This window comes from Eumetopias jubatus, unplaced genomic scaffold (genome assembly GCF_037043125.1).
Source record: "Eumetopias jubatus isolate StellerSeaLion01/CBP00866 unplaced genomic scaffold, mEumJub1_p1.0 scaffold_5, whole genome shotgun sequence".
Classification (NCBI taxonomy): Eukaryota; Metazoa; Chordata; class Mammalia; order Carnivora; family Otariidae; genus Eumetopias; species Eumetopias jubatus.
Window position 1 is genome coordinate 47,004,689 of NW_028274811.1, and position 26,056 is coordinate 47,030,744.

General features: G+C 38.7%; 1 protein-coding gene and 1 non-coding gene across 5 annotated transcripts in view; both read left to right on the forward strand.

The window, feature by feature from the left end:
* Nucleotides 1-602: 602 nt before the first annotated feature.
* IPO11 (importin 11) overlaps nt 603-26,056 on the forward strand; it is a 194,632-nt gene continuing 169,178 nt past the window's right edge. For all 4 annotated transcript variants that reach the window (XR_003612426.2, XM_028123860.2, XM_028123863.2 and 1 more), the window contains exons 1-3: nt 603-743; nt 20,215-20,358; nt 23,604-23,704. Coding sequence is in view for 3 of the 4 variants with exons in the window: in XM_028123860.2 (XP_027979661.1) it covers nt 20,221-20,358; nt 23,604-23,704 (239 nt within the window). In the remaining variant the exon portion in view is untranslated. The remainder of the gene's footprint in view (nt 744-20,214; nt 20,359-23,603; nt 23,705-26,056) is intronic.
* Nucleotides 23,802-23,904, forward strand: LOC114224685 (U6 spliceosomal RNA). Its single transcript, XR_003612436.1, has one exon. It is a non-coding gene; the product is annotated as a U6 spliceosomal RNA (small nuclear RNA).

The window sequence follows — 26,056 nt, forward strand, 5'->3', positions numbered from 1 at the left end:
TTATTATTCTTTATGAACCCTCAACCATATCTTTACAAGTTCTCTTTCTGAAGAAAACTTAGGTCATTAAGCTAGCTAGTAGCAGAGGGGGGCAGAAGTGGACTTTTCCTTTTTAATCTTTCCATTCTTGCTATATAGTTCTGGAGTAGAGCTCCCAGCAAATGTAGGACTTTAAAAAAAATTCGAAAACAAATTTTCGCGGGAGGGTTGACTAATGAGAGAATAAGATTATTTTAATAACTCTCCTCAGCTGAGACGGACCCGTAAAACAATACAGTTTAGAACAGATATCCGGAATTGGGAAAAGAAAATGGTTCTGATTCAATCAACCCAGGACACAACCGATCCTTCTGGCAGTAGGGCTACGCAGACTTAACGTTCCCATGGTTACAGATCTGGCTGACTCCAGGCTCTGCGCTCTCTACTGCGCAAGTGCAGACAGCTGATTTAGCCCCCCGGCGCCTTCAGTTTCGAAGGGGAAGCCCCACCCTCCTCTTCTCCGGTCCTCCTATCGCCTTCTCACTTTGCCTCTTCCACGCGTTCCGGGGGTCTGTGACGCAGTATTCCGGCGTCCGCGTCGTTTGGAGCCGCGACGCTGAACATGGCGCGTTCCTAGAAGCCGCTTTCGGCATCAGTAGGCGGCGGCGTGTAGATTGGAAGCGTGGGGCGCGGGACCAACCGACTTCGCTTCGTGTTGGGGAGTGGAAGCGGGAGAGCTGGGCTATTCCGGACCGAACCAAACGGTGAGGCCTGAGAGCCACAGAGCGCGCGAGTGGAAGGGAGGTGTGGGTTGGGCAGCGGAGACCCGAGAGGCGAGGGAAGAACGTGGGTCAACCCGCAGACGAGGAATTGCAGTAACGCGGCGAGGGCGGCCTGCAGGTTGGCTCTCTGCGTAACCCTAGGAACCACTAGGAGCTGGGGGCTGGCCGAGTCAGCCCGGGGGTTGCGGGGGAGGCTTGGTCGAGGAGGAATCGGGGTGCAGGGAGACAGGGACTGGGTGCCAAGATGAGAAGAGCATAGGGTGCCCATTGTGGCTGCGGTTTCGGGCCAGGGTGGTGCATTTGCCCTTGGGGGATAGGTGGTGCAAATTTTGAGAGAACGTGGTCATCTTTAGTATAAAACCAGTGTAAATTGTTATTGCATACATTACGTTGATGCTAATAGCGATACTCTGAAAGCTTTAATTAAACCTTAGACCCTTGCCTTTAATGTACAGGTGAAGGAAGTTACACATTTTCAGAGGGGAGCAGCTTGCTAAGGTATGGCCGCCAGTGCTCAAGCCCAGCGACTTCTGCCGCTTTATATTGGGGGTATTTGTGATTCAGCAAAACTATTTTGAGGCCCATTGCATTTGTCATTCTTCCTTATTCTTTTGTTACAGAGTGGGGAATGAGGAAAGTATTATTTGGAAGTGACTTGACTAAATTAGGTAGAAGTGGTAAATTGTCTGCTGGTGCCAAGATTGCAATTGACCTAGCTCCTCCCCACCCCAATATAAGCGAGCTCGGTTGTAGTGAAGTGTAGTGTCTTTGAGAATTGGTTATTCCTCAGAAGAGGGTAAGAGCAGTTTGCAGCCATAATTTTTTTTCTTGGTTAGGGAGTTCACTCCATTTTAACCTTATTTTAAACTTCTCTAGTTTAGAGGCTTCAGGTTTAAGGGCAGAGTGACTCTAAGGCTTCCATTGCATGACGCCTTTTCTTTTATCTTTCATCACTGAAGATTGCTTTGAAATTAGAATGAAAATCCCTGTTGGTTGTGAAAGGATTGTGGAATTTTCTCCTCCTGTAACCTAGTATAGGGAACAGTAGAAACAGTTTAATTATAGCAGTGGTTTGTGGCCGTATATTATAGCCCTAGGTCAGCTGGGCTGTGTCTGTCCTAGTTACACTTCCTAGAGCAGAAGAAAATTCTCATCACAAATGAATTCAATCGTGGCAATAGGATTGGAGGTTCTAAACAAATACATGAAGATTATTTGGTAATTAGTATAAAAGTCTTTAAATTTTGTGACATTGAGAATGTGTTTGCATTCAGGATCAAACCATAATGCAAAAGAACCCTTGTGGGCATGTGGCAGTTAAAATATACCGAAGACTTTTCCAGAGCTAAGTATGTTCTTGTAGATATAAAAATATTCATGTTTTGAGAAAGGTAATATGATTAGACAGATTTTGACCTTTGTGTTGTGTGTATGTTCATATATGTGTGTGTTTGTATTTATATTTGTTGTCGAAGTATAGCTGACGTACAATGTTATATTAATTTCAGGTACAACATGGTGATTTGACAATTCTGTACTTCATGCTGTGCTCACCATGATAAGTGTCATTACTGTCTATCACCATGCAGTGTTGTTACAATATTAGTGACCATATTTCTTGTGTTGTATTTTTCATCCCTGTGACTTACTTATTTTATAACTGAAGTTTGCACCTCTTAATCCCCTTCACCTATTTCTGTGCATTGGTATTTAATCTTGCTTCTCCTAATACGGTGTTATTGATTGCAGTATTACTCATTTCTGTTTTTCCTATCTGCATCAAATGAGGGCTGTCATCAAGTTAATTTCAGAGTGTTTTAGGGAATGGCAAGACATACTTAGTGCAGGTGTGAGTCTGGAGCGTTGTTGTTCAGTTTTCTAAATATCAGGCTGATTACAGATAAACCCACAATTAAAAGCTTCGTAGAGCTTGTGCTTGATCAGTGTTCGGCACTCTTGCTACTCAAAATGTGGTGCATGGCATCACCTCAGTGTTTGTTCAAAATGCGCAAGCTCAGGCTTAACCCCAAACCTAATGAATCAGAACCCGCATATTAACAGGCTCTCCAGAAGATAAGAATTTATATTAAAGTTTGAGACACACTACTTTGGTTGGAAAAAGTTGGAAAACTGAGGTCATGCATAAACCTGCATAAAAATCATAGCATTTATTTTGATCTGAGGCAATCTTTTGCTGATTATCAAGTCTGATACATCTGGTTGAAGAAACTGAGACCCAGCAATAGTAAGTGACTTGCATGAGGTCACATAATTCATAACCCAGGTTCTGACTTATTCCAATGCTTTTCTTTTTTGTTTTTTTTTCCCCAATGCTTTTCTTTTGCTAGTTACTTCTTTATTAAAATGGAACTAAAGTATTCATGAACGAGAGCTAGGTATTCATTCCACAACAAACATTGAGTAATGGAGAAGCAGCCCAATAATTCTGTGTGTTGCTAGTAACTGCTGTTTCCGATAGGAACCCACCACCTTCCGTCCTTACTCTTTCATTGCTGAGGTCACTTCTTCACAGAGGAAATGAAATACATTGGTGGGAACACTTTTTGTCCTCTTTCACCTGTAAACAGGTCTACTTCTGTCTGTTCATCTCTGGTTGTGCTCTGAGTTTTTTCTCCTCAGGGACAATGTGTTATATTAGTTTTCTAGGGCTGCTGTAAGAGAATACCACAGACTGGGTGGCTTAAGCAATGCAAAATTATTTTCTCACAGTTCTGGAAACTGGAAGTCTGAGATCTAGGTTCCAGCAGGAGTGATTTCCTCTGAGGCTTTTCTCCTTGACTTATAGATGACCATCCCCTTTGTGCACTAGAATCTCTGGTGTCTCTCTCTCTCTCTTTTTTTTTTTTTTAAAGATTTTATTTATTTATTTAACAGAGAGAGAGCGTGAGAAAGGGAACACAAGCAGGGGGAGTGGGAGAGGGAGAAGCAGGCTTCCCGCTGAGCAGGGAGCCCGATGTGGGGCTCGATCCCAGGACCCTGGGATCATGACCTGAGCTGAAGGCAGACGCTTAACGACTGAGCCACCCAGGCGCCCCTGTCTCTTTTTCTTATTAGAGTACCACACATATTGGATTAGGTCCCACTCTGATGACCTCATTTAACTTAATCACTTCTTCAGAAATCTCACCTCCAATACTGAGGGTTCTGGGGTTTTGGGCTCCAACATGTGAATTTTGGGGGAATACATTTCAGTCCATAACACTTGGTTACTCTTTTTTTTACTCTTAAGTGGCACTAACTTATTAAGATTTAAACACAGTTATCTTAAATACATTCTCTTCACTGTAGATTCCTCTTCAGTTTCATCTGTAATTATTTCCTTTGAGTGTCTGGAAGAGTTACATATATTCATTTTCTCTGCCCCCTTATTAACCCCCCCCCACCCCCGGTATATTGAAGTCTGGCAATCCACTGCAGTCACTGTTGATGGGTGGTGGTTACCATTGATCTCTTTGTTGTGAAGTCTAGTAGAATCTTTCTCATCATTTGACATTTTGAGTAGTTGTACTCTTTGAAATTCTCTTATGCTTCTGTGACCCTGTGGTTTCCTTATTTTCCTCTTGTGTCTTGGCCAGTCTTTCCTTGGTGTATTTTTCTCTCTTTAAACCCCTTCAGATGCTCCTTTCACACTGAGGCATGGTCTTCTGCTCTCTTGCCTCGTCTTATCTCTGGTGACTGCAACCACTGTCTTTATTTTGATGACTAGCAAATCTTTGTCTCTTTAGCACAGATTAGGCTTCAACTCTGACATGTTGGGGTTGTCTTAAGATACCTTAAGTTTAGCTCAAAAATTACAAAGCTCACTCTTTCTGAAGTTGCTTGTCTTCCTCCTGTGATCCTTGTCTGTCATTCAGTTGGAGATACCCTAAATCTTAACTTTTTCCTCTTATTACCCTTAAGTGTTGTTCTCCCTGCCCTCCCCCCACCAGACTTCTAATCATTTACCAAATCTTGTTCTACATCTTTCATCCATTTTTACCTGCAGCAACCACCTTGGTTCAGACTATCATTATCTGGACTTTTGTGTAAACATTCTAAATAGTTTCCTCTCTCCTAAGAATGGATATCAATTCCTCTTTAGTCTTCCTGTTTTTATAGGCAGATTGTAGTGTTTTTTCCTGCAGTCTTTCCATTCAGGCTTTAGGATTAAAATCCAGACTACCAAATTTAGGAAATACAGACCTTATTGATTTGGACCAGCTTGCTTTTTGCTTTCTTTCTTTTTTTTCTTTTAAGGTTTTATTTATTTATTTATTTGACAGAGTGAACATAAGCAGGGGGCACAGCAGGCAGAGGGAGAGGGAAGAAGCAGGCTCCCCATTGAGCACAGAGCCCAATGCGGGACTCGATCCCAGGACCCTGGGATCATGACCTGAGCCGAAGGCAGACAAACGCTTAACGACTGAGCCACCCAGGCGCCCCTGCTTTTTACTTTCTTCTGCTGTTTTCTGCCTCACGTTATTCTGTCATGCTGAACTATTTGCAGTTCTTAAGAAGTGTTAGAATGTTTTTTAAAGTTGAGACATTAATATGTTGTGTGTCTTCTGCCTAGAATGTACCCATCATCTGTTTGACAGACACCCATAACATACTCGTTTGGATAACTCCTTCTCCACTTTCATGACCCAGCATAAACACTGTCTTGTCCCCCTTTCCTGCCCCATCAGGCTTTCCCCAGCCTGCTTAGGCTGAGTTACGTCTTCCACTTAAGTTCTTCTGAAACAGCTTTGTCATCTTTTTTCCTCTTGAGAGTTGAATGCCAAGATTCTTTTGTTTTTTTGTGATCTGATCTACATTCTGTATTGAGCCATCTCCTGCTGTAACCAAAGGGATGGAAGATCAGTGTACTGGTCATCATTTGATACAAGGAAGGAAGGTGAGCTTAAGGTTCCGTTTACTTTTCTGGTCCCTGAGCAGAGTCATGGTCCAGACCAGTTCTGTGGTCCCCACTGGATAGTGGTCTGGGTTCTCTTTTTTCATCTTCCTAGCCAGTCAGTCAGAAGTGGCTTCTGAGTTATGGAATAGAGTATGATTACCATCTTTCCAGGGAAAGACCTTGAACCTGAGGTGGATTTGGAGTTGGGCGGTGAACTCAAATCTCTTGTGCTCTTGTGATGCAACTTTGGGAAGATGCTTACTCTCATGTCTGGGAGCACTACAAAGTAGGTGAGGGCCTTCCTACATGTGTGCAGAGCCCTCCTTGCCCTGGACACCACTTGACAAGGACTGTCCCAACTGAGCCGTGGACTGACCTAGCAGCCTGGAAACCCAGGACCCAGCTGCTGCTGCCATTTTCGAACTGAACTTCAGAGACTCGTATTATTTTATTTTTTTTATCTCCCAGAGTAGTGGCTGGCCAGTAGAAGCGCCTTCTTGAGTACTGTGAATGCAAGTTGAATTACCAGAGAGTTGAAACAAGGTGGATTGTTACATACTCCGGAGGTGAGATTGAGTGGACTTGAAAAGTCAGAGATGGGTTCATTTTTGTGACTTGACACAGGTATAAGCAGAGATTGTGATTTAGTGATTGAATTCATTTATTTAACAAATATTTAGTCATTGCTTTCATATGTGCCATATACTTTTAGATTCTGGCAATACACCCTTGAGCAAATTGAAGTTCCTGGTCTCTGGATCTTAAGTTCTAACTGGGGGAGTCAGGACAATAAGCACATAGATATTAGAATGTCAGGTAGTTAAAAGTATTATGCAGAAAAATTAAGAAAGATACGCAGACCAGAGGGATTCTGGGCTGAAGGGCCAGGTAGTTTAAATTTGGTGGTCAGGGACAACCTACTTGATGAATTGATAACTTGAGCAAAGACTGAATTGAAGTTAAAGAGCAAGACATACAGATATCTAGAGGCAAGACTTTTCCAGTCAGAAGAAACCAATTCTACAAGATAGAGTTGATGTATCTATTCCACTATAGATGGACACATCTTGTCTCTTATTTCTTATTATAGACAACTCCCAAGATAAGCCCCTTTACCCTTGTCTCCTCCCTATAAGTCAGGGTAGGAGTTTCTTTGGTTATAGCACCAAGTGTGGAAATGCTGGGTCATAGGATACACCATGTTTGGTCATAGGATACACACACACACACTTAACTTTATTAGAGATGGCAGGATTGCTCTCCAGAGTGGTCGTACCAATGTATACTCTTAGCAGCAGTGCCTAAGGGTCTTTATTTCCATATGTTCTTGCTAGTGTTGAATATTTTTGGACTTTGTAATTTTTGCTAATCCGATGATTGTAAAATAATAGCTTTATTTTTTAGATTCGTGATAACCAGTAAGGTAGCATGTCTTTTTTTTTTTTTTTAAGATTTTATTTATTCATTTGAGACAGAGAGAGAGAGAGAGAGCATGAGCGGGGGGAGCGGCAGAGGGTGAGGGAGAAGCAGGCTCCCCGCAGAGCCAGGAGCCCGATGTGGGGCTCGATTCCAGGACCCTGGGATCATGACCTGAGCTGAAGGCAGACGCTTAACCATCTGAGCCGAGCCACCCAGGCGTCCCTTCTGATATTTATTATCCTTTTGGCTTCTTCTGTTCATGAATTGTCTATTTATACCCTTTGTCCAGTATTCTTTTGTATTTCTTGTTTTGTTGATTCATAAGGGTTTATTGTATATTCTGTATAATAATTCTTTAGTCATTTAAAACGTCTTCTAAGTTTTACCTCGTTAATGCCGCCAGTGGTATTTTCATTGACTCCATTAATTTTGGTTTTCAGTTTTCATGTAATATAATTTAGCAGGAAATTGAGCCATAGTCTTGATGTTGTATTTTGGTTCTCAAGTCTAAAACTAAAAAAAACAAAAAAAAACAAAAAAAAACAAATGACATCAGTTAGTATCACTTGAGGTATTAATGGACAACACTGTGATCAAAATGAAAAATGTGGTAGTCAGTAGAGTGTTGGGTTGGCATAGTAGACTTATAAACTAGTTCTGGAAATGTTGCTAATGAGGCTGGGACTTTAGAGAAGTCACAGTTTATCTCCTTAACCTCTTTGGGACACAGTTTCTTGGTCAGTAAAACAAAATGCTTAAATCAGATATGCAGTTGACCGCTTACTAATATGGGTTTGAAATCTCTGGGTCCACTTATTGGTGTATTTTTTTGAAAGAGTATAGTATTGTAAATGTATTTTCTCATCCTTACGATTATCTTAGTATTTTCTTTTCTCTAGCTTACTGCATTGTAAGAATACAGGATATGATACTCGTGACGTAAAAAATATTTTTTTATTCAACAGTTGATGTTATTTTTAGGGTTTCTCCTCAATAGGCTATGAGTTAAACTTTTGGGGAGTCAAAAGTTACAGGCAGTGTTTGAGGGTCAACTATATTTACTGCTTTGAGAACTGATATTGATAAATGGCGCAAGCGCGCATGAGTAGGCGGGATGGCAGGGAGAGGGAGAAGCAGACTCCCCCGCTGAGCAGGGAGCCCTCCATCCCAGGACCCTGGAATCAGGACCTGAGCCGAAGGCAGATGTTTAACCGAGTGAGCCACCCAGGAGCCTCTAGAATGAGATTCTTTGAAGACAGTGTGTTATAGACCATGATGTCCTGGACCAGTAGTTGGAAACTGTCCCTCAAAGCTGTGTATATTTGGAGAGGACTGATGGTCCCTTAACACTTAGTGAAAGGTTCTCCTAAACTTAAATCCGATCAGTTATAGCCTATTAAATTTAGGCTGTGTTGGGCGCCTGGCTGGCTCAGTTGGTTAAGCGACTGCCTTCGGCTCAGGTCATGATCCTGGAGTCCCGGGATCGAGTCCCACATCCGGCTCCCTGCTCAGCAGGGAGTCTGCTTCTCCCTCTGACCCTCTTCCCTCTCGTGCTCTCTGTCTCTCATTCTCTCTCTCTCAAATAAATAAAAGCTTTTAAAAAAATACTGGTGTTATACTTAAAAAAAATAAATTTAGGCTGTGTTATTACTTCAGTTCAACAAACTGTATCTTGCTCAAAATCTAGCTTACTGCCTTTCCTTCCTTTTTCTTTGTTTTACATAAGAGAAGGAACTTTAAAGCCAATAACCACAATTGCTGCTCTTTAGTAGTTTTTATACAGATGTGGTTTTTTGTTTGTTTCAACTAAAGAGATATCAAAGAGGGTAATGGTGACAGTAGTTGAGGCCTCAGGACTGGCGGTATCTTGCTGGGGGTCACTGTTGTTTAGGGTAAGCTTTTTTTTTTTTAAGGTTTTATTTATTTGAGAGAGAGAGAGAGAGACAGACCACGAGCGGGTGGAGGGGCAGAGGGAGAGGGAGAAGCAGACTCCCTGCTGAGCAGGGAGCCCAGTGCAGAGCTCGATCCCAGCACCCTGGAATCATGACCTGAGCCGAAGGCAGACCTTTTAACCTGAGCCACCCAGGCGCCCCTAGGATAAGCTTTTTAACTTTTCCTGTTAGGAAGTACTCAGTCATGAGGGACACTTGTGTACACTGAACAGGCAAGAGATTTGTTGGAGTTTATCAATGCCATTTTACTAAAAACTCCCAGTGAGACACACACATTTGGGTTTATTGGACTGGACTTCTCTTACAGCTGTCTTTTGGTCCTCTTTACTGCCTTCTCAAGTACTGTATAGTTTACCCATTTATTTCCCTGTCTCCGCCACTAGATTATACTTTCTCTAAGGGCAGGGATTTTTTTGTCTTTTTAGTTCATCCATACGTTTGAAGTGCCTAGAATGATACTTGGCATTTGTAGGTGTTCAGTAAATACTTGAATGAATGAATGAATGAATGAAGAAAAGTGTAATGATAAACTGAGTAAATACCAGGAAGTTGATTAGAGGGTGCAGGATTAGAACAAAGGGTGTTAGATATTCCCAGTAAAAGGTACTGCTAAATTTTGCTGCCTTGATGTGCCCCCTTACTTTTTTTTGAGAGAGAGAGTGGGGAGAGGGGCGGAGGGAGAGGAGAGAGAATCTTAAGCAGGCCCCACGCCCAGGGCAGAGACTGACACAGGGCTCAATCTCATGACCCTGAGATCATGACCTGAGCTGAAATCAAGAGTTGGATGCTCAACCAACTGTGCCACCCAGGGGCTCCCGTGTGCCCCATTTCAGTAGCTGAAGATACTGATTGGACTGTTCATTCATTCAATGATTCCTTCATTCATTGTTTTCCTTTTTCCTTTCCCTTCATTCATTTTTTTTAGTCAGCCATTTAGGAAGCATACTGTTTACTTTTGTAGTATGTTTGGTAGATCCTTCTCTCTTTACTGTGTTGCAATTCCTGTTCTTCCAGAAGGATTGTTGTTTCTATTTCACTCTTTCTGTTTCACTCTTTCTGTTTCTTTCTTTCTTTCTTTCTCTCTCTTTCTTTTCTTTTTTCTTTTCTTTTCTTTCTTTCTTTCTTTCTTTCTTTCTTTCTTTCTTTCTTTCTTTCTCCTTCCTTCCTTTTTCTTTCTCTTTCTCTTTTTTTTTCTTTTCTTTTCTTTCTTTTTTATTCTTTTCATTTTTCTTTTCTTTTCTTTTCTTTCCCTTAAGTAATCTCCATACCCATTGTGGGGCTCATACTCACAACTCGGAGATCTAGAGCTGCGTGCAGGAATTTGTAGGTCCTTTGAAACTCTTGATTAGATAGGATGTTTTAGCAGCAGAGAAAAGAAAGCAAGGAAATATCTCCTCTCTTCCTTGTTACATATGTATTGTTGAATATCTTTTATTCCAAGGTAGATCAGACTTTGATAGTCTGCATGAAGTCTCATAGGGAATCTTCAGTAGCTCTGGTGATTCTTTAACTTGAGGGCCTTTGGAGATCTGTGGAAGCATCTTCAGTCAAAATCCGTAGGTAGTGTTATTAACATGCAGTATGTAGGGATGTTAAACCACCTATAATGTGTGCACAGAGAAGAATTTTCTTGTCAAACTGAAATGGCCCCTGTCACGAAACGCAAGTGAATCCGAATGGTGCAGTATGGATTTGAATGGGGCTAGTATCTTTGGAATCTCCTTGGTTTGTGTCACAAATCTTAACGTGCTTTCATCTTCCTTTAGTTTCTTGAACCAGTGGTCTTCCTTGTTCTGAATTAACATCTCATTATGGTTGCTGATACTCCAGCCACGTTTTTCATTTCTTTAGTTACTTGTTTCTTGCTGACTTTAGCATTTACATAGTCAAGGCACTTAAAAATAAACAGCTTTATTAAGGTATAATGCACAGACCATACAGTTCACCGACTGGAAGCATCCAGTTGTTTTTAGTGTATTTGCAGAGTTGTGCAGCTGTCACTACAATCAATTTTAGAATATTTTCATCAACCCAATAGAAACCACATCCCAATTAGCAATCACTCCACATTTCCCCCCAATCCTCCAGCGCTAGACAACCACTTATATACTTTGTATTTTTATAAATTTGCCTGTTTTGGACATTTCATTAAAAGAGTTACCATGTAGTCTTTGTGACTGGCTTCTTTCACCTAGCGTGATGTTTTCAGGGTTCATTTGTGTTGTGGAATGTTGCAGGATTTCATTCCTTTTGATTGCCATATACTCTTCCTTTGGATGGAAATACTACATTTGAGTTGTTTTCACTTTTTGCTATTATAATGTTGCTATTAACATTTTTGTACAAATGTACAACAAATGCAGACATAAATCTTAATTTCTCTTGGGTATATACCATGAGGTAGAATTTTTGAGACATTTGATTAACATTTTGAGACACTGACGGACTTTTCCAAAGTGGCTGCCCCACCAGCAGTGCATGAGAGTTCCAGTTTTTCCACATCTTCACCAGTATCTTTTATTATGTCTTTGATTACAGCCATACTAGTGGTTTTGATTTCCTTTTCTCTAATGGCTAATGATGTTAGGCATCTTTTCAGATGTTTATTGACCATCTATCTTTGAAGAACTGTATATTTTAATTATTTTCCCTTTTTTTTATAAACTTTTTTTTTTAGAACAGTTTTAGGTTTACACTAAATTGAGAAGAAGGTACAGAGATTTCCAATTTACTCCCTGCTCCCACCCATGCACAGCCTCCTCCATTACCACCATCACTTCCCATAATGGTACATTTTTTCACCAAGATTGAACCTACTTTGACACATCACAATCAGCGCTGCGTTTCCTTAAGGGTTCACTTTCGGTGTTGTGCGTTCAGTGGGTTTGGACAAATGTATAATGACATATATCCATCATTATAGAGTATTTTCACTGTGATCTGCCTATTTATCTCCCCTCCCACCCAACTGATCTTTTCATTGTATCCAGTTTTGGCTTTTCCAGAGTGTTAGTTGTAAGTCACACAGTATGTAGCCTTCTCAGATTGGCTTCCTGCACTTAGTAATATATATTTTAGTTTCCTCCCTGTCTTTTCATGGCTTGGTAATTTCTTTTTAGCACTGAATAATATTCTTTTGTCTGGATGTACCATAATTTATTTGTTCACCTACTGAAGGATATCTTGGTTGCATCTAAGTTTTGACAGTTACGAATAAAGCTGTATAAATGTGTGCAGGTTTTTGTGGACATAGTTTTCAACTCATTTGGGTAAATACCAAAAAGTACAATTGCTGCATTGTATAGTAAGAGTATGTTTACTTTTTAAGAAACCATCAGATTGTCTTCCAAGGATATTTTGCATTCCTTCCAACAATGTCTGAGAGTTCTGTTGCTCCACATCCTCCCTGGCATTTGGTATTGTCTGTGTTCTGGGTTTTGGTATTCTGATAGGTGTGTAGTGCTATCGTTGTTGTTTTAAATTTGCATTTCCCAGATGATGTATGATGTGTATCTCATTGTTTTAATTTTCATTTCTTGGTGGCGTATGATGTATATCTCATTGTTTCAGTTTGCATTTCCCAGGTTACATATGATGAGCATCTTTTCATACGCTTATTTGCCATCTGTGTATCTTCTTTGATGAGGTGTCTGGTAAGGTCTTGGCCCACTTGTAAATTGGATTTTTTTTTTTTATTTCAAGAATTCTTTGTATATTTTGGATAATAGTCCTTTATCAGTTGTGTCTTTTGGAAATATTTTCTCCCAGTTTCTGGCTTTTCTTCATATTCTTTTGATACTGACTTTTGCAAAGCAAAAGTTGTTAATTTTAATGAAGTCCAGCTTACCAGTTATTTCTTTCATGGATTATGTCTTTGGTGTTGAATCTAGAAAGGTATTACCATACTCTGGAAAACCTATCTAGGCTTTCTCTTAGGTTATCTTCTGGGCATTTGATAGTTTTGTGTTTTATAATTAAGTCTATGATCCACTTTGAGTTAATTTTTGTGACGTGTGTAAGGTCTGTCTGGATTAATTTTTTTGAATGTGGATGTTCAGTTGTTCCAGCACCGTTGGTTGAATAGACTGTCTTTGCTCGATTGTATTGTGTTTGCTTCTTGGTTAAGAAGCCAAGGGGTCGGGATGCCTGGGTGGCTCAGTTGGTTAAGCGACTGCCTTCGGCTCAGGTCGTGACGAGCCCCGCATCGGGCTCCCTGCTCGGCGGGAAGCATGCTTCTCCCTCTCCCACTCCCCCTGCTTGTGTTCCCTCCCTCTCTCTCTCTCTGTGTCAATTAAATAAATAAAATCTTTAAAAAAAAAAAAAAAAGCCAAGGGGTCTTGGTTAAGACCCCTTCTGGGTTGTCTAATCTGTTGCATCGATCTGTTTGTCTGTTTTTGCCAGTACCACACTATCTTGATAACTAGCTTTATTGTAAGCCTTGAAGTTGGGTGGTGTCACCATTTTATCGTTTATTTCTCCTCTGGTTCTTTTAAACTGGAAGTCAAGTCTAGAGTCTTCATTAGATTTTTTTTTTTTTTAAGATTTTATTTATTTATTTGACAGAGAGAGAGAGCATAAGCTGGGGGAATGGCAGGCCAAGGGAGAGGGCTTGTGGTGGACGGTAAGGAAGAGCAGGGAGCCTGCCCCAGAGAGCCTGATGCAGGGCTTGATCCTAGGAACTTGGGATCATGACCTGAGTCAAAGACAGACATTTAACCTACTGAGCCACCCAGGCGTCCCCTAGAATCTTGGTTAGATTAAGGTGGATGATATTCCGTGTTTTAGAGGTGAGGTGGTATATTTCTTATTACATTACATGGGGAGGCACTTAAGGTCAAGTTGTGCAGCTGTTGTTGATACTAAGTTTGTACTGTTGGTTGAGCTGGTGACTGACAGATATCAGCATTTTAAAGGTCTGTTTGTTTCTTCACTGCATTTAGCAAGTAATCTATTTGAACACACTGGGAATATTCTCTTCCTAAAAGTTGTTCTTTCACTTAATGGTTTTAGCATCTCTTATTGATCCGTGCCTGAATAAGTTATTTCACTGGGGGAACCTTTTTTGATTTTGAAACTTTTTTTGTTCCATTTTTACCATACACCTTATTTTTTCCTAAGTCATTTCACTCACCACTCTAAAATTTAATAGTGGTGTGGAGTTACTGTTTGTGTGGCACGTTTTAAAATGAAGGACAAGTATAAGGTAGTAGAAAATCATCATGGCTGAAATTAAAGTCACTGAAGGCCTGAAGAGTCTGTCTGTTGGTGACAGGCAGGGGTGCTGAGTTTTCCCTTGTCTACTTGTTTGTTTTTATGAAAATTAGTAAGTTTCCAGCTATAGGCACACCTGTATATCTTTGGACTTCGGATTTTTCCAGAATTTGGAAAGTAACTTCCAGAAATGAGCCTAAAAAGTCCAGTTATGGAGTATGAGTATTTTTAGGCTCTTGGTCACTTACTTCTGGGTTGCTTAGACCTTAATAGTATTAAAGACTACAATAACTCCAGTAATAAATTGAACTGACTGAATTGTAAAATAGTGAGGTGAAGTGCCTGTCCTTTTAATTTGCACCTTCTTATTATTCTTAGAGAAAAAAACATGCATTTAGATTTTGAATAATTCTCTTTTGTAGTTTAGTTCAGAACTAATAAAACACAAGCATTTTCACCTCTTGCCTATGAATTTGAAGTTACGCACATTAATGAAAATCAGAGCAACCTCGGTGTGTACATTATTAATTAGGAAACGTAGGTATTCATTCTTTTAACACAGGTAGAGGATTTCTCTCACTATGCACAGACATCTGTACAGCGGGGACACACCTGTGCTTCTGCTGTGAGAAACTTGCTTCCCTGGCCTTCAGGCTTATCTGGTGACGGTTTCCGTGAAGATCCTTTCAAGTTCTTTGAGAAATACCTTTAGCTCTTCCCATGAATTAGTCAGTGTCTGTCTCTTCCTTACCGTCCACCACTGCCCTCCCTCCCCTTCTTCTCCCTTTGTCTTTCTCTGTTACTCTCAGATCTTGAGGTTTTTTTTGGAGACAAGCTATGTATCTGCTTCATTACCAAGTGAAAATAACAGTAGCAACCCTATTAAATTTCAGCATGCTCATTCCAAAAAAGGGTATTGAAGGTTGCTGGGTGTACCATCCTCTAAACTGACCACCGGTAGTTAGTAGTCCTGTATCTTTTATCCAAATGAAGTTTATTTCGACATTCTTACATTTGAATGACTCAGTACATTTTTCCCTGTTCTTCAGTTCTTCATTGCCATTGCTGTCCTTTCAAAAGAATTCTACAATTGAGCACTGTATGAATATTTACTACATAGAAAGCATGATCCTTTTAGATAATAATGGATTCAGGAGTCTTTTTCACTGTTTCTCCAGGAACCTATCCTGTGAGAACACGGTGTATTTGTAGGTGTTGGGGAAGTCAGGTGGTGTGGTGAGGCCCTTTTCTATTCTAATAGGGAGAGCTTGTGTCCCAGAGATTTGGTTATCAGGCCTCACTCTGCCATGTCCTAGTTTGCTACCTGACCCTGGACAACTCTCTTGATAGCTGTAAGTTCTTCCTCTTATAAAACAGTGATATTATTCCACATTCTGGATTTGCTTTTATTTATAGTCTTGTTATGGCATCTTTAAAAAGTTTAGTAGGCTCTAGCAATGTAGTATTTTAAATAATCTAGTATAGATCTGTCATTCCTGAATTGTTATTTTTGATGATGCATTTAATCTGCAATTTGGAACTGATTGCCCATTAAAGTTTCCTTTATAAGTTAATTAGCACTTAGTAATCTTTCCAGTAGAAGGTCTAAATGGTGGTTTCTTTCTCTGACCTAAAAGCCTTTTATTCATTAGATGAACCACTCATGATATCGTTTCTGTGGAGGAAATACACTCTGGATTCCCACCAGTATTCTAAAATTTTACTTTTTACAGTTTGTTTTAATGATTAGAATAGTTCTCTGCTTCCAACTTCATTATCTCCCAGAATTTGGGTAGAGAAAGGGACCTTTCTGGTTCTTACCATCCTAACAACGATCATAGTGCTTGGCACAAAATTGATTTTCCAGAAATATATGAACAAAGAGCTCACTCTTTGTCCCAGGCTGGATGGGCTTTTTGGGAACAAGGTTCAAAAGCGGCGGGCGGAGGGACAGGGTATATGCTTCTATGGAGGACCTGGATGGAGCAAGATACTGGAGGGAGGTAGGGATAGAAACTCTCGCAGCTTCCATTAGAACGGGTGAATGGTGAGTGTAAAGTGAAGCATAAAGGGTACAAGTATATAGACTTAAGGATTGCCTTGCGGCAAAAGTCCAGATAAGTGTGAAGGTATGTGTGTGTGTGAGTGCTCTGCACAATTTTTGCTGTAGCTAAAAATTTCTCTGGAGGTTGACAATAATCAGTGATTTTATTTTTCAAGTAGTAGCTCCTAAAATGTTAAAACCAATAGGTGAAAGAACGTCTGTGGGGGAACAGAATATTCCCAATGTGTCCACATGTCACCCATAGATAATTTGCTAAATGCAGTGAAGAAACAAACAGACCTTTAAAAAAAGGAAGAGATCTGTCAGTCACCAGTTCAACCACGGACATGGCCTTTTTCTTTTTTCTTGAAGGGTAGGGTTGGGTTGGGATGAATTCTGGTAGAACCTTTTGTCTATTATATTCATATTCACATATTCTTCCACTGGCTCTTTTGGTACACATATAAAAGTCAAGACCCTTTTTGTCTCCTACAAGGTCATACATGATCTGTTCCTGCCTACTTCAACCTCATCTGGTTCCATTTTCCCTTTTTCTCATTGTCAATTATACTGGCCTTCTTAAGTTTGTTTCTAATCCTGAGGCCTTGTTTTCCATTATTTTCCCTGTCTAGCTGGAGCTCTGCTTTCAGATCTTTGCATGCCTGGGTCTCTTGTCTTTCATGTCTTTTGTAAATGTCACTTAAGAGAAACCCTCCCTGAGTACGCAGTGGAAACTTGGCAGTTGATGTTTAACATTATTGTATTTTCTTCATATTACTACCTCTGTTTTTTTTCTTGCCCTTTTTTTTTAAAACAGAAATCACTTCTCCTGGAATGTAAGTGTCATGAAGCCAGGGAAACTGCTTTGTTCACTGCTTTACTCTCAGCCCCTAGAACAGTGCTTGGTACGCAGCAGGCTTTCAGTAGTTTTACTGAATAAATCTGTTAATTAGCTGCCGTGTGGTTCAGTGTAAACTACTCTTTGGTTCAAAATTGACTGCTTTCCTTTATTCACCAAATACCTGTTCAGCAAGCATAGATCATGGATCTTGTTGGGCTCCTGGGACTACAAAGCTGTGGTTAGATATCAGTTCTGTCCCTCAAGGAAGACAGTAGTAGATACTGATTAACACCAGTGGCTTTGGTGTTCAGGTCTAAGCCCTGCTATTTCGTGGATTGCGGCCTTTGCAAGGTAAGGTTTCCGATTCTTCACTTTTCTGCTTAAAAGATAGGGATAATAGTAGCTACTACACAGAATTATTAGGAATAAATAAGTGATTAAAGAAAGCATTTAGTACAATGCTTGACATATAATATATATGCTCAGATATTGGTGCTTTTAAAAAAATTTTTTATTTTAGCTGGCTGCTCTTCCCCTTCTTGGGGAAGAATCACTAAATTCGTGTTCTTTATGTCATAATGGTTCCTTATGAGAGCTGCAGATCAGTGCTCGTCAACTCTTCTTTTGCAGGAACATGTAATAGAAACTGCTGTACATTTTGTCATCCACTGCATTCGCTGGACTTTCAGATGTACCTCAGTTTTAGATATTCAAAAGTTGTGCTTCTCAGACTTTGGAAGTTAGAATTACCTAGAGAACTTACTAGGAACTTACAAATTTTTGACCTGCAGCCCTTGTTTTCACGATGTAGGTTTGGAGAGAGAATGGAGAGTTTTTATTTCTGGGATGTGTTGCTGGTGTTGGCAGTCCTTGGACCACACTTTGAGTAAGACTTTTCCAGACTTACGCTAATACAGTAGCCAGTAGCCACATGTGGCTATTGAGTACTTGAAATGTGGTTAGTTCAAAATAAGATATGCTTTGGGGCGCCTGGGTGGCTGTCGTTAAGCGTCTGCCTTCGGCTCAGGTCATGATCCCAGGGTCCTGGGATCGAGCCCCGCATCGAGCCCCGCATCGGGCTCCCTGCTCAGCACGAAGCCTGCTGCAGCTCCCTCTGCCTGCCCCTCCCCCTGCTTGTGCGCTCTCTCTTGCTCTCTCTCTCTCTCTCTGGCAAATAAATAAAATCTTCAAAATAAGATATGCTTTAAGTATACACAGGATATAAAATACACAGGAGTTTGAAGACTTAGTATAAAAAAAAAGCACAGAATATCTAAATTAGTTTTTTCAAAATATTGATTAAATGTTGAAATGATAATATTTTGGATATATTGAGTTAAATATATATTCTTAAATATAATTCCACATCTTTCTTTTCACTTCTTAATATGATTGCTAGAAAATGTAAAATTGCATACATGGCTTGCTTTTGTGGCTTGCATTGTATTTCTCCTAGACAGAAAAACATACTGCATCTCTCCTTAAAATACCTTCTAGGGCCTCCATAAAGTAAATTGCTCTCAGATAGCCTGTCTTTGAAATCATACATGACCAACAAGCCCTCTAAATTGAGTGTAAATCCATTCACTTATTTTCAAGTGATAATGAACACAGAGATTGAAATTGTTGAGGGAGCTCCCAGTTAGTGAGGGAGGCACTTTACAAGGTATCCTCCTCAGTTCTAAAATACAGACAAGAATAGACTACCAATTTTAAAGTCTCCACCTCCACCTCCATTGCTAATTGCTAGTATTTTGTCTGATTCCAGTTATTGTGTCCTAGCCCTCCTTTACTAACATAGGCTTTAGAATGGTTAGTTTTCCTTGACAGGTGTAATACTTTGGGTCATTTCTTGTTGAGTCAGCATTTGGGACCTTCCGTTTTCATTAGTTATTGCAACTTAGTTACAACTCTTAGGAAGTGTTTGCTTTGGCTATGTTTATGGATTAATGACCTTCAGACTTTTACTGTCTGGAACAGTTTTCAGTTTTAGATACAACTACAGTCACAAAGCTAATTCTCAGTCACTTCTGCGCTGAGGTTTATTTTCTATTTTTAGCTTTTAATTTTAATCTTATATACTTCATATAAGTGTATTGTGAACAATTATACATACTTGGGTAAGTATGCAGTTTATACTGTTTCGGGGGTGATTAAAAACAATGCTAGAGAATTCAATAAATTGCTAAATGAACTTTTAGAATGGCTTTAGATGACCTGGTATAGGATTAGATGATCCAACCCTTAAGATCCTTTCTAACTTAGGGCTTATATTTTTATATTATATTTTATATTTGTTGACTTAGTTCATTTTTTCCCCCACAGTATTTCTTGACTGTATGTTTGTCTTTTCACTTATAAAAAATGTTTTAGACACATATTTTTGGTAGCTTATAAGGTGATGTTCTGAGGTACTTAGCAATGAGTCAAAGAACTTCTTTTTCATTTTTCTTCTTTTGATCTTAACTAGGGATATAGTGGTTAATTCTTTTATAACACTTATTAATCTCCTTAAGACAGAGGGCATTGTGTTTAGTCTTAGGCAGATGGTGATAATCAGAATTAAGTAGTTTTGGTTTTTGTGTGTGAGTTTCTTGTTTGTTCCCTGTTTACTGTTACCTTCTATTTATGGGACAATGAAGGCAGTTTCCATCAGAAATAAATTGATTTGGGGACTCCTGGGTGGCTCACTCAGTTAAACGTCTGCTTTCAGCTCAGGTCATGATCCCAGGGTCCCGGGATCAAGTTCGCATCCAGCTCCTTGCTCAGCAGGAAGCCTGCTTCTCCCTCTGACCCTTTCCCCTCTCATGCTGTTTCTCTCTCTCTCTCAAATAAATAAATAAAATCTTTAAAATTAAAAAAAAAATCTTAAAAAAAATGATAAATTGATTTTAAGCAAAAGCGATTTGAATTACTGGAATTTTAGACTATCGGTGATAACATAGTAAAAATAGAAATCCAGCAGAAACGTGCAAGAGTAGGTGAATGATTGAAGTATGGGAGTAATTCAGAACATTGATGCTTTTTCTCTGTGTTACTGTTAGTTTTTTATGTATGTTTATTCAAGTATGTTAACGTATCGTTACCAGGTTTCCATGGATCTCAATAGTGCCAGCACTGTTGTTCTTCAGGTCTTAACACAGGCCACCAGTCAGGATACCGCTGTGTTAAAACCAGCAGAGGAGCAGTTGAAACAGTGGGAGACACAGCCAGGTTTCTATTCAGTGTTGCTGGTAAGTTGTTCTAAAATAGTTCACTATTATTTTTAATAAAATGAGACACTGTTATTTTAATTGTTCTAAGAATCTACTTGTATTGGTGGTTTACTTTAGTGAAACTGATCTAAATGTCATTGCCACTGCCATTTATTAATTCAGGGCGTGGCTTTTGAGGGTGTTGAAATGTTTGTTGATTGTTGAATGGATAAGTGAGCAGGGTATTGGTTGTTTCTGCTCACAAGGCAGCACTGTGCTGATACTCTATTTTAGCATGTTAATGCTGACCTCAGTACTGTAGGTAGTACACTTTCCTGTTTTGTCTTCATTCTTGCCCCGGTTAATTTATGTTGTCAAGGTTGTTCGGGTCTCTCCATGTAGCATCAGTCTGGTCTACCTTGCTCACTGTGTTACTTCAAAACATGATTTTCTTTGCCCCTTCTAAAAATTTCATTTTCTTAACACATTTGGTCTTTTCCTGGGTGATAATGGAAAATAGTATGGTAATTAACAGTATATGCTTTAAACTTTCCTAGGAGTTCAAAGCTTTTGGTTAATCAAAATTATTTTCTCGATGCCAGAATAAAAGAATGTCTTTTTGTATTGAGGGTCTTTCTGATTTTTTTTTTTTTCCGAAAATTTTAGAACTCTGGTTAACGTTTGAGATTTGCTTTTGGCGAGGGCAGTGACGATACCAGTTGGATCACAAACTGATTGAGTTTTGGGACTGGGTTGCAAATGCAAAGTAAACTGTTCACTGTGTCTTATAAAAATAGAAAATTGTGGAAGTTGACATATGTGTTTTTTTACTTCATGGCTAAAATATTTGAGTTATTTGGTAAACTTAAGAAGATACTGGTCATGTCTAGAGTCATACTTGATATTCTGAATATAACATGCAATTTGGGTATTTGGTTTCGTAGAAAAAGTAAAAAAAAACAGATTGAATAAAAAAAATTTTTTCTTTAAAACATTGATTTTTAAAGATAAAGAAAATATTCTATCCTTATTTGGATAATCCCAGTATCATGTTTGTAAAATTTGGGTGCAGTATAAATCTTTAGAATATTTCTGAGTATCCTTATTTTTCATATGCTTTTTTAAATGAATATGCTATATAATTAGCCTTGTGTTTTTTCAGGCCAAAATATAAAACATTTTGGTGTTTCTTACTTAGGTTACTCCTGGACCTTAAAAAAACCAGTAGTCTTTTAACTGTTGACTTTTTGTACATTGCATGAATTATTAATAATATTAAGTGCCTAAGCCTTTTGTTTTTATATTTATTAGCTCTGCTTTTCTTCTTAGAGGGGTGTAAAATTGCTTTAGATGGAGTAGATTGTATTTATAATAGATGGAAAACTAAGTTAAAGGCAGGAATTTTTAATTTTTTCCTCAACTCACTGTATCGGCACTTTTAATCTGTTGTAGCCTTAGCTGTTCTTTCTAGTTTGGAGGTCCTGAATTTGTATATTTGATCCTCAGATTTGTGTTCCAGTCCTATTGTTCAAAATACTTAAGGAATATTTCTGCTTGGATTCACACCTGCAGCTTGACTTTCCTTGGTTACCCAAGTGCAGCTGACACAGGCTGATATCCGCCGTCTTTCCATAATATTCCCACACTACCTCCATTCATTTGTTCATTTGCTCCATGATATTTATGACAAAGTCTGTTGTGGAAGGTAGACATGATAAGTGTGAAAATCGAATGTGATTAATATGGTGGGAGAAGACCATTCTTTGCAAAGACGACCCAAAAGAAGGTCTCCGACTTTGTTGTCAGGGGTGTTAAGGAGTAAGTGGACATTACACAACTATCCTTGTAATCTTTTTTTTTTTTGGTATGTACATGATTTTTTTTTTTTTAAAGATTTTATTTATTTGAGTGAGAGAATGAGAGATAGCACGAGAGGGAAGAGGATCAGAGGGAGAAGCAGACTCCCTGCTCAGCAGGGAGCCTGATGTGGGACTCGATCCTGGGACTCCAGGATCATGACCCGAGCCGAAGGCAGTCGCTTAACCAACTGAGCTACCCAGGCACGCTGTACGTGATTTTCTAAAAATGGAATTATACATACCTGTTTTTGATAGTTTACATGCAGTGTTTTTTTTTAAGGTAAGGAATGTATATCTACATCATTGTTCTTGATTTTGAGGTTTTCTCACACAAGGTTGTGTTTAAGAGGTCACCTCTGGGGATTTGAGTTGTTTTTGGTCTGATGTGTAGTGCAGTTTCAGTCAATTAACATATTCCTACGTTTGCTATATACTCACTATTCTAGGTACATTTTTTATAAGGAAATAAAACACTTTAATTCTGTTTTGGTCATGTTTTAAATTTCAGTGTTAATATTTGTTTTATTTTTATTTCCATATACAAATATGTTATGAATTTTTGATAATGTTAATAAATTTTTGGTAAAAATGTGTAAAGGTCACAGAACAAATTGTAATTTTCACCTTGATGATTAAGATCTTGTTGCATGTTTAGCTTGCGCAGTCATTTTTATGATCTCCCACTGCTCTGCAAAACAAGGACTGCCTGTATTTGGGTTAATGTTCTGCTGCTAAACTTATTTGTAAGCATAATTGTTTTAATAAGGAGGATACTTTGAAATAGTTTATTTCATAGCATGTGCTAAGAATCCAGGGATTTTGACTCCTTAGAATCTTTGAATATAGAGGCGCCTGGGTGGCTCAGTCGTTAAGCGTCTGCCTTTGGCTCAGGTCATGATCCCAGGGTCCTGGGATCGAGCCCCACATCAGGCTCCCTGCTCAGTGGGAAGCCTGCTTCTCCCTCTCCCATTCCCCCTGCTTGTTTCTCCTCTCGCTAACTCTCTCTCTCTGTCAAATAAATAAAGTCTTTAAAAAAAAAGAATCTTTGAATATATGCTTTGACGGGTCTGTTTTTTTTTTTTAATTGAGAAGGTGTTCATTTTAGTGTTTTGTATGTGTATAGATTGTGATACATGATTAGGTTTGTTTCTGAGTTTAATTTTTTATTTGGAAAATTTTCAAACATACCTACAGGTAGACTAGTTTAATGAGTCCCAGATATTTATTACTCAGCTTAAAAAATTAACATACTTCTACCAGGTGTGCTTTCTCATATGCATTGTAGAGCTATAGATATTTAGAATATATGATCTCTGTAGTGATAAAATTTAAGTGAAACATATAAAGTATTATCCGTACTTTAATATTGGTATAGTAATTTAACTTATGACCTGTTCATTTTAATACTATGTTTTTTATTTACAGAATATTTTCACAAACCATACTCTGGATATAAATGTAAGGTGGCTTGCTGTGCTGTATTTTAAGAATGGAATTGATCGTTACTGGAGACGTGTAGCCCCTCAGTAAGTTCCATCACTCTTCCTTTCCCAGTGTAATCCTTTACAGATTCAGAGAGGTATAAGAACGTTCCTATTAATTTTTATTCTTTATGTGGCATTTGTGCTTATTTCAGCACACATACTAAAATTGGAACAGTGCAGGGAAGGTTAGCACGGTCCCTGTGGAGGATGACATTCATGTTCGTGAAGCATGTGATATTTAAAAGAAAAATGTGTTAACTACTGAAGAAGTAAAGTGTTTTGCATAAGTTAGTGTTCATATTATTGCTTTTCTCCATGAGTTTTTTTATTTGGGGTGGAATATTGTGGATTTCTTGTTGTCCTCTGCTTTTGAGGCTATCTAATATTATGGGCACAAAATAAATGCTGAGTGAATGAGTCATGTTGAAAAAAGTCTTTTTTTTTTTTTTAAGAGAAATATGAGGTTAGTTAGGAATTTGGAAAAAGTCATTGAGAAGGAAATCCCAGGTCCTTTCTGAGCCAGCTGGATATTAATTTCCAAGTCTTCTGTATAATTTCCTTTGTGGGTGGGAATGGGGTAGTAGACATTTGTAATCTCATCAGATTCAGTTGTAATTGCTCTGTAGATGGTTAAGCAAACAGATTTCTCTTAATAGTTATTTACATGTTCTATGATTGATGGAAATGCAATGTAGACATGACTCTGGAATTTGTTTGATAGAATATAGTGAACTTTGCCAAAGAAGTAACATGGTCTTTGTTCTCCAGTAGATGGCACTGTAGCTCTTTATGTTCTTATATTCGTAAGTCCTTTAAAAACCATAAACCTGTCAGAGGACTTCAAGGTGCATATAAAATATGCCCTTGAATAATATCAGAAGCAACTAGAATATTTTAAGGCTGCACTTAGGATACTGTAATGTAAAGCAAACCCTTTGTCTTATTTTAGAATTCATAAGTATTTAGTGATGAGCAATTGTGTGTGACTGAGTTCCTGGAACCATCAGAGCAGTGCATACTTCTCTCCTGCTGTGTCCAGTTACATTTTAGGTGGCTTCCAAAGTGCAGGGAGCAAAGATTAGTTACAGAACTCATTTAAATATAGGACACTTAAAACATCTGCTTGTTTGTGTTCTTGTCTAAGTTTCATCTTATGTAGTTCGTGCCCCTACCACCATTTTCATGGAATGAGGATTAATTTAAGCTTATATATTATTATTATTATATACAGTGCCACTTTAACTGAGTCCTAATTAATTAGATACTCTACTTGTTTCTGCTTGGAGTATAATCTGAATTCATCTAATGATAGTTTGTGCATGAAATTAAAGGTGCAGTGTTAACTTTTCTCTAGGTTAATAGCTTGTTTCTTTAACATGTATATATTTTTTTGCGTATTCACTCTTTATCTTGGTAGCTAATCATTGTATTATATTCTCTTAGTTAAAATTATGAAAACTCTTGAACCTGGCTTCCTGACATAGAAGAAAACTTGAATTTCAAGCTTGAAGCAAAAGATTTTGGTAGAAAACATGATTTTGCGGGTACGGCACAGTTATAAAAGGATTTAAGAGATCCTTTCTCATGGGAAAACACAGACCTTGCCTTAGGCATTCATTCTTTTCACCTGAATGTTAATCTTGTTTGCTCATTTGTTTACTCACTGTTAAGGTTTTAAAGAAACTTTTATGGAACTATAATATATAACATAACTGAAAAAGTGCACAAATGGTGGGTACAGTTAGAATGTTGGTAATGTGGCCACATCCATGTAACTACCCCATGGAACTAGGTGGAGCAAAGCCTCCCGCCTGCCCCTCACAGTCACCTATCCATCCTCTCTCCAGCAGCATTTGATCATCTCTTACCATTTTGATTAGTTTTTACCTGTTTCTGAACGTCATATAAATGGAAGTCTTATAATAGATGTTGTTTTTGTGTCTGACTTTTATTCAGTATTACACTTGTGAGATTTATCCATGTAGTTGCATGAAAAGCTCACTCTTAGCTACGAGTAAGACATTCCATTTTAGGACCATCACGTATCTATTTGTTCTACTGTTGATGGGCATTAAGGTTGTTCCTAGATTTTGGCTATTAAAAATAATGCTTCTTTGAAAACTCTTTTGCATATCATATTGCACATAAGTGCATTTTATTGTCATGTATGGTCGGATGTATATTCAGCTTTAGTAGATAGTATCACTTGGTTTTCAATGTGTCAGTATTAATTTATACTCCCACCAGCTGCATATCAGTGTTGGCATTTGCTCCACATTCTTATAGTGCGCTTGGTCTTATCTGTCATTTAGGTAGCTTTTCCATTTTTCTGATGAGCTGTGAGTACCTTTTTCATATACTTATTAGTCATTTGGATATCCTGTTTTATGAAGG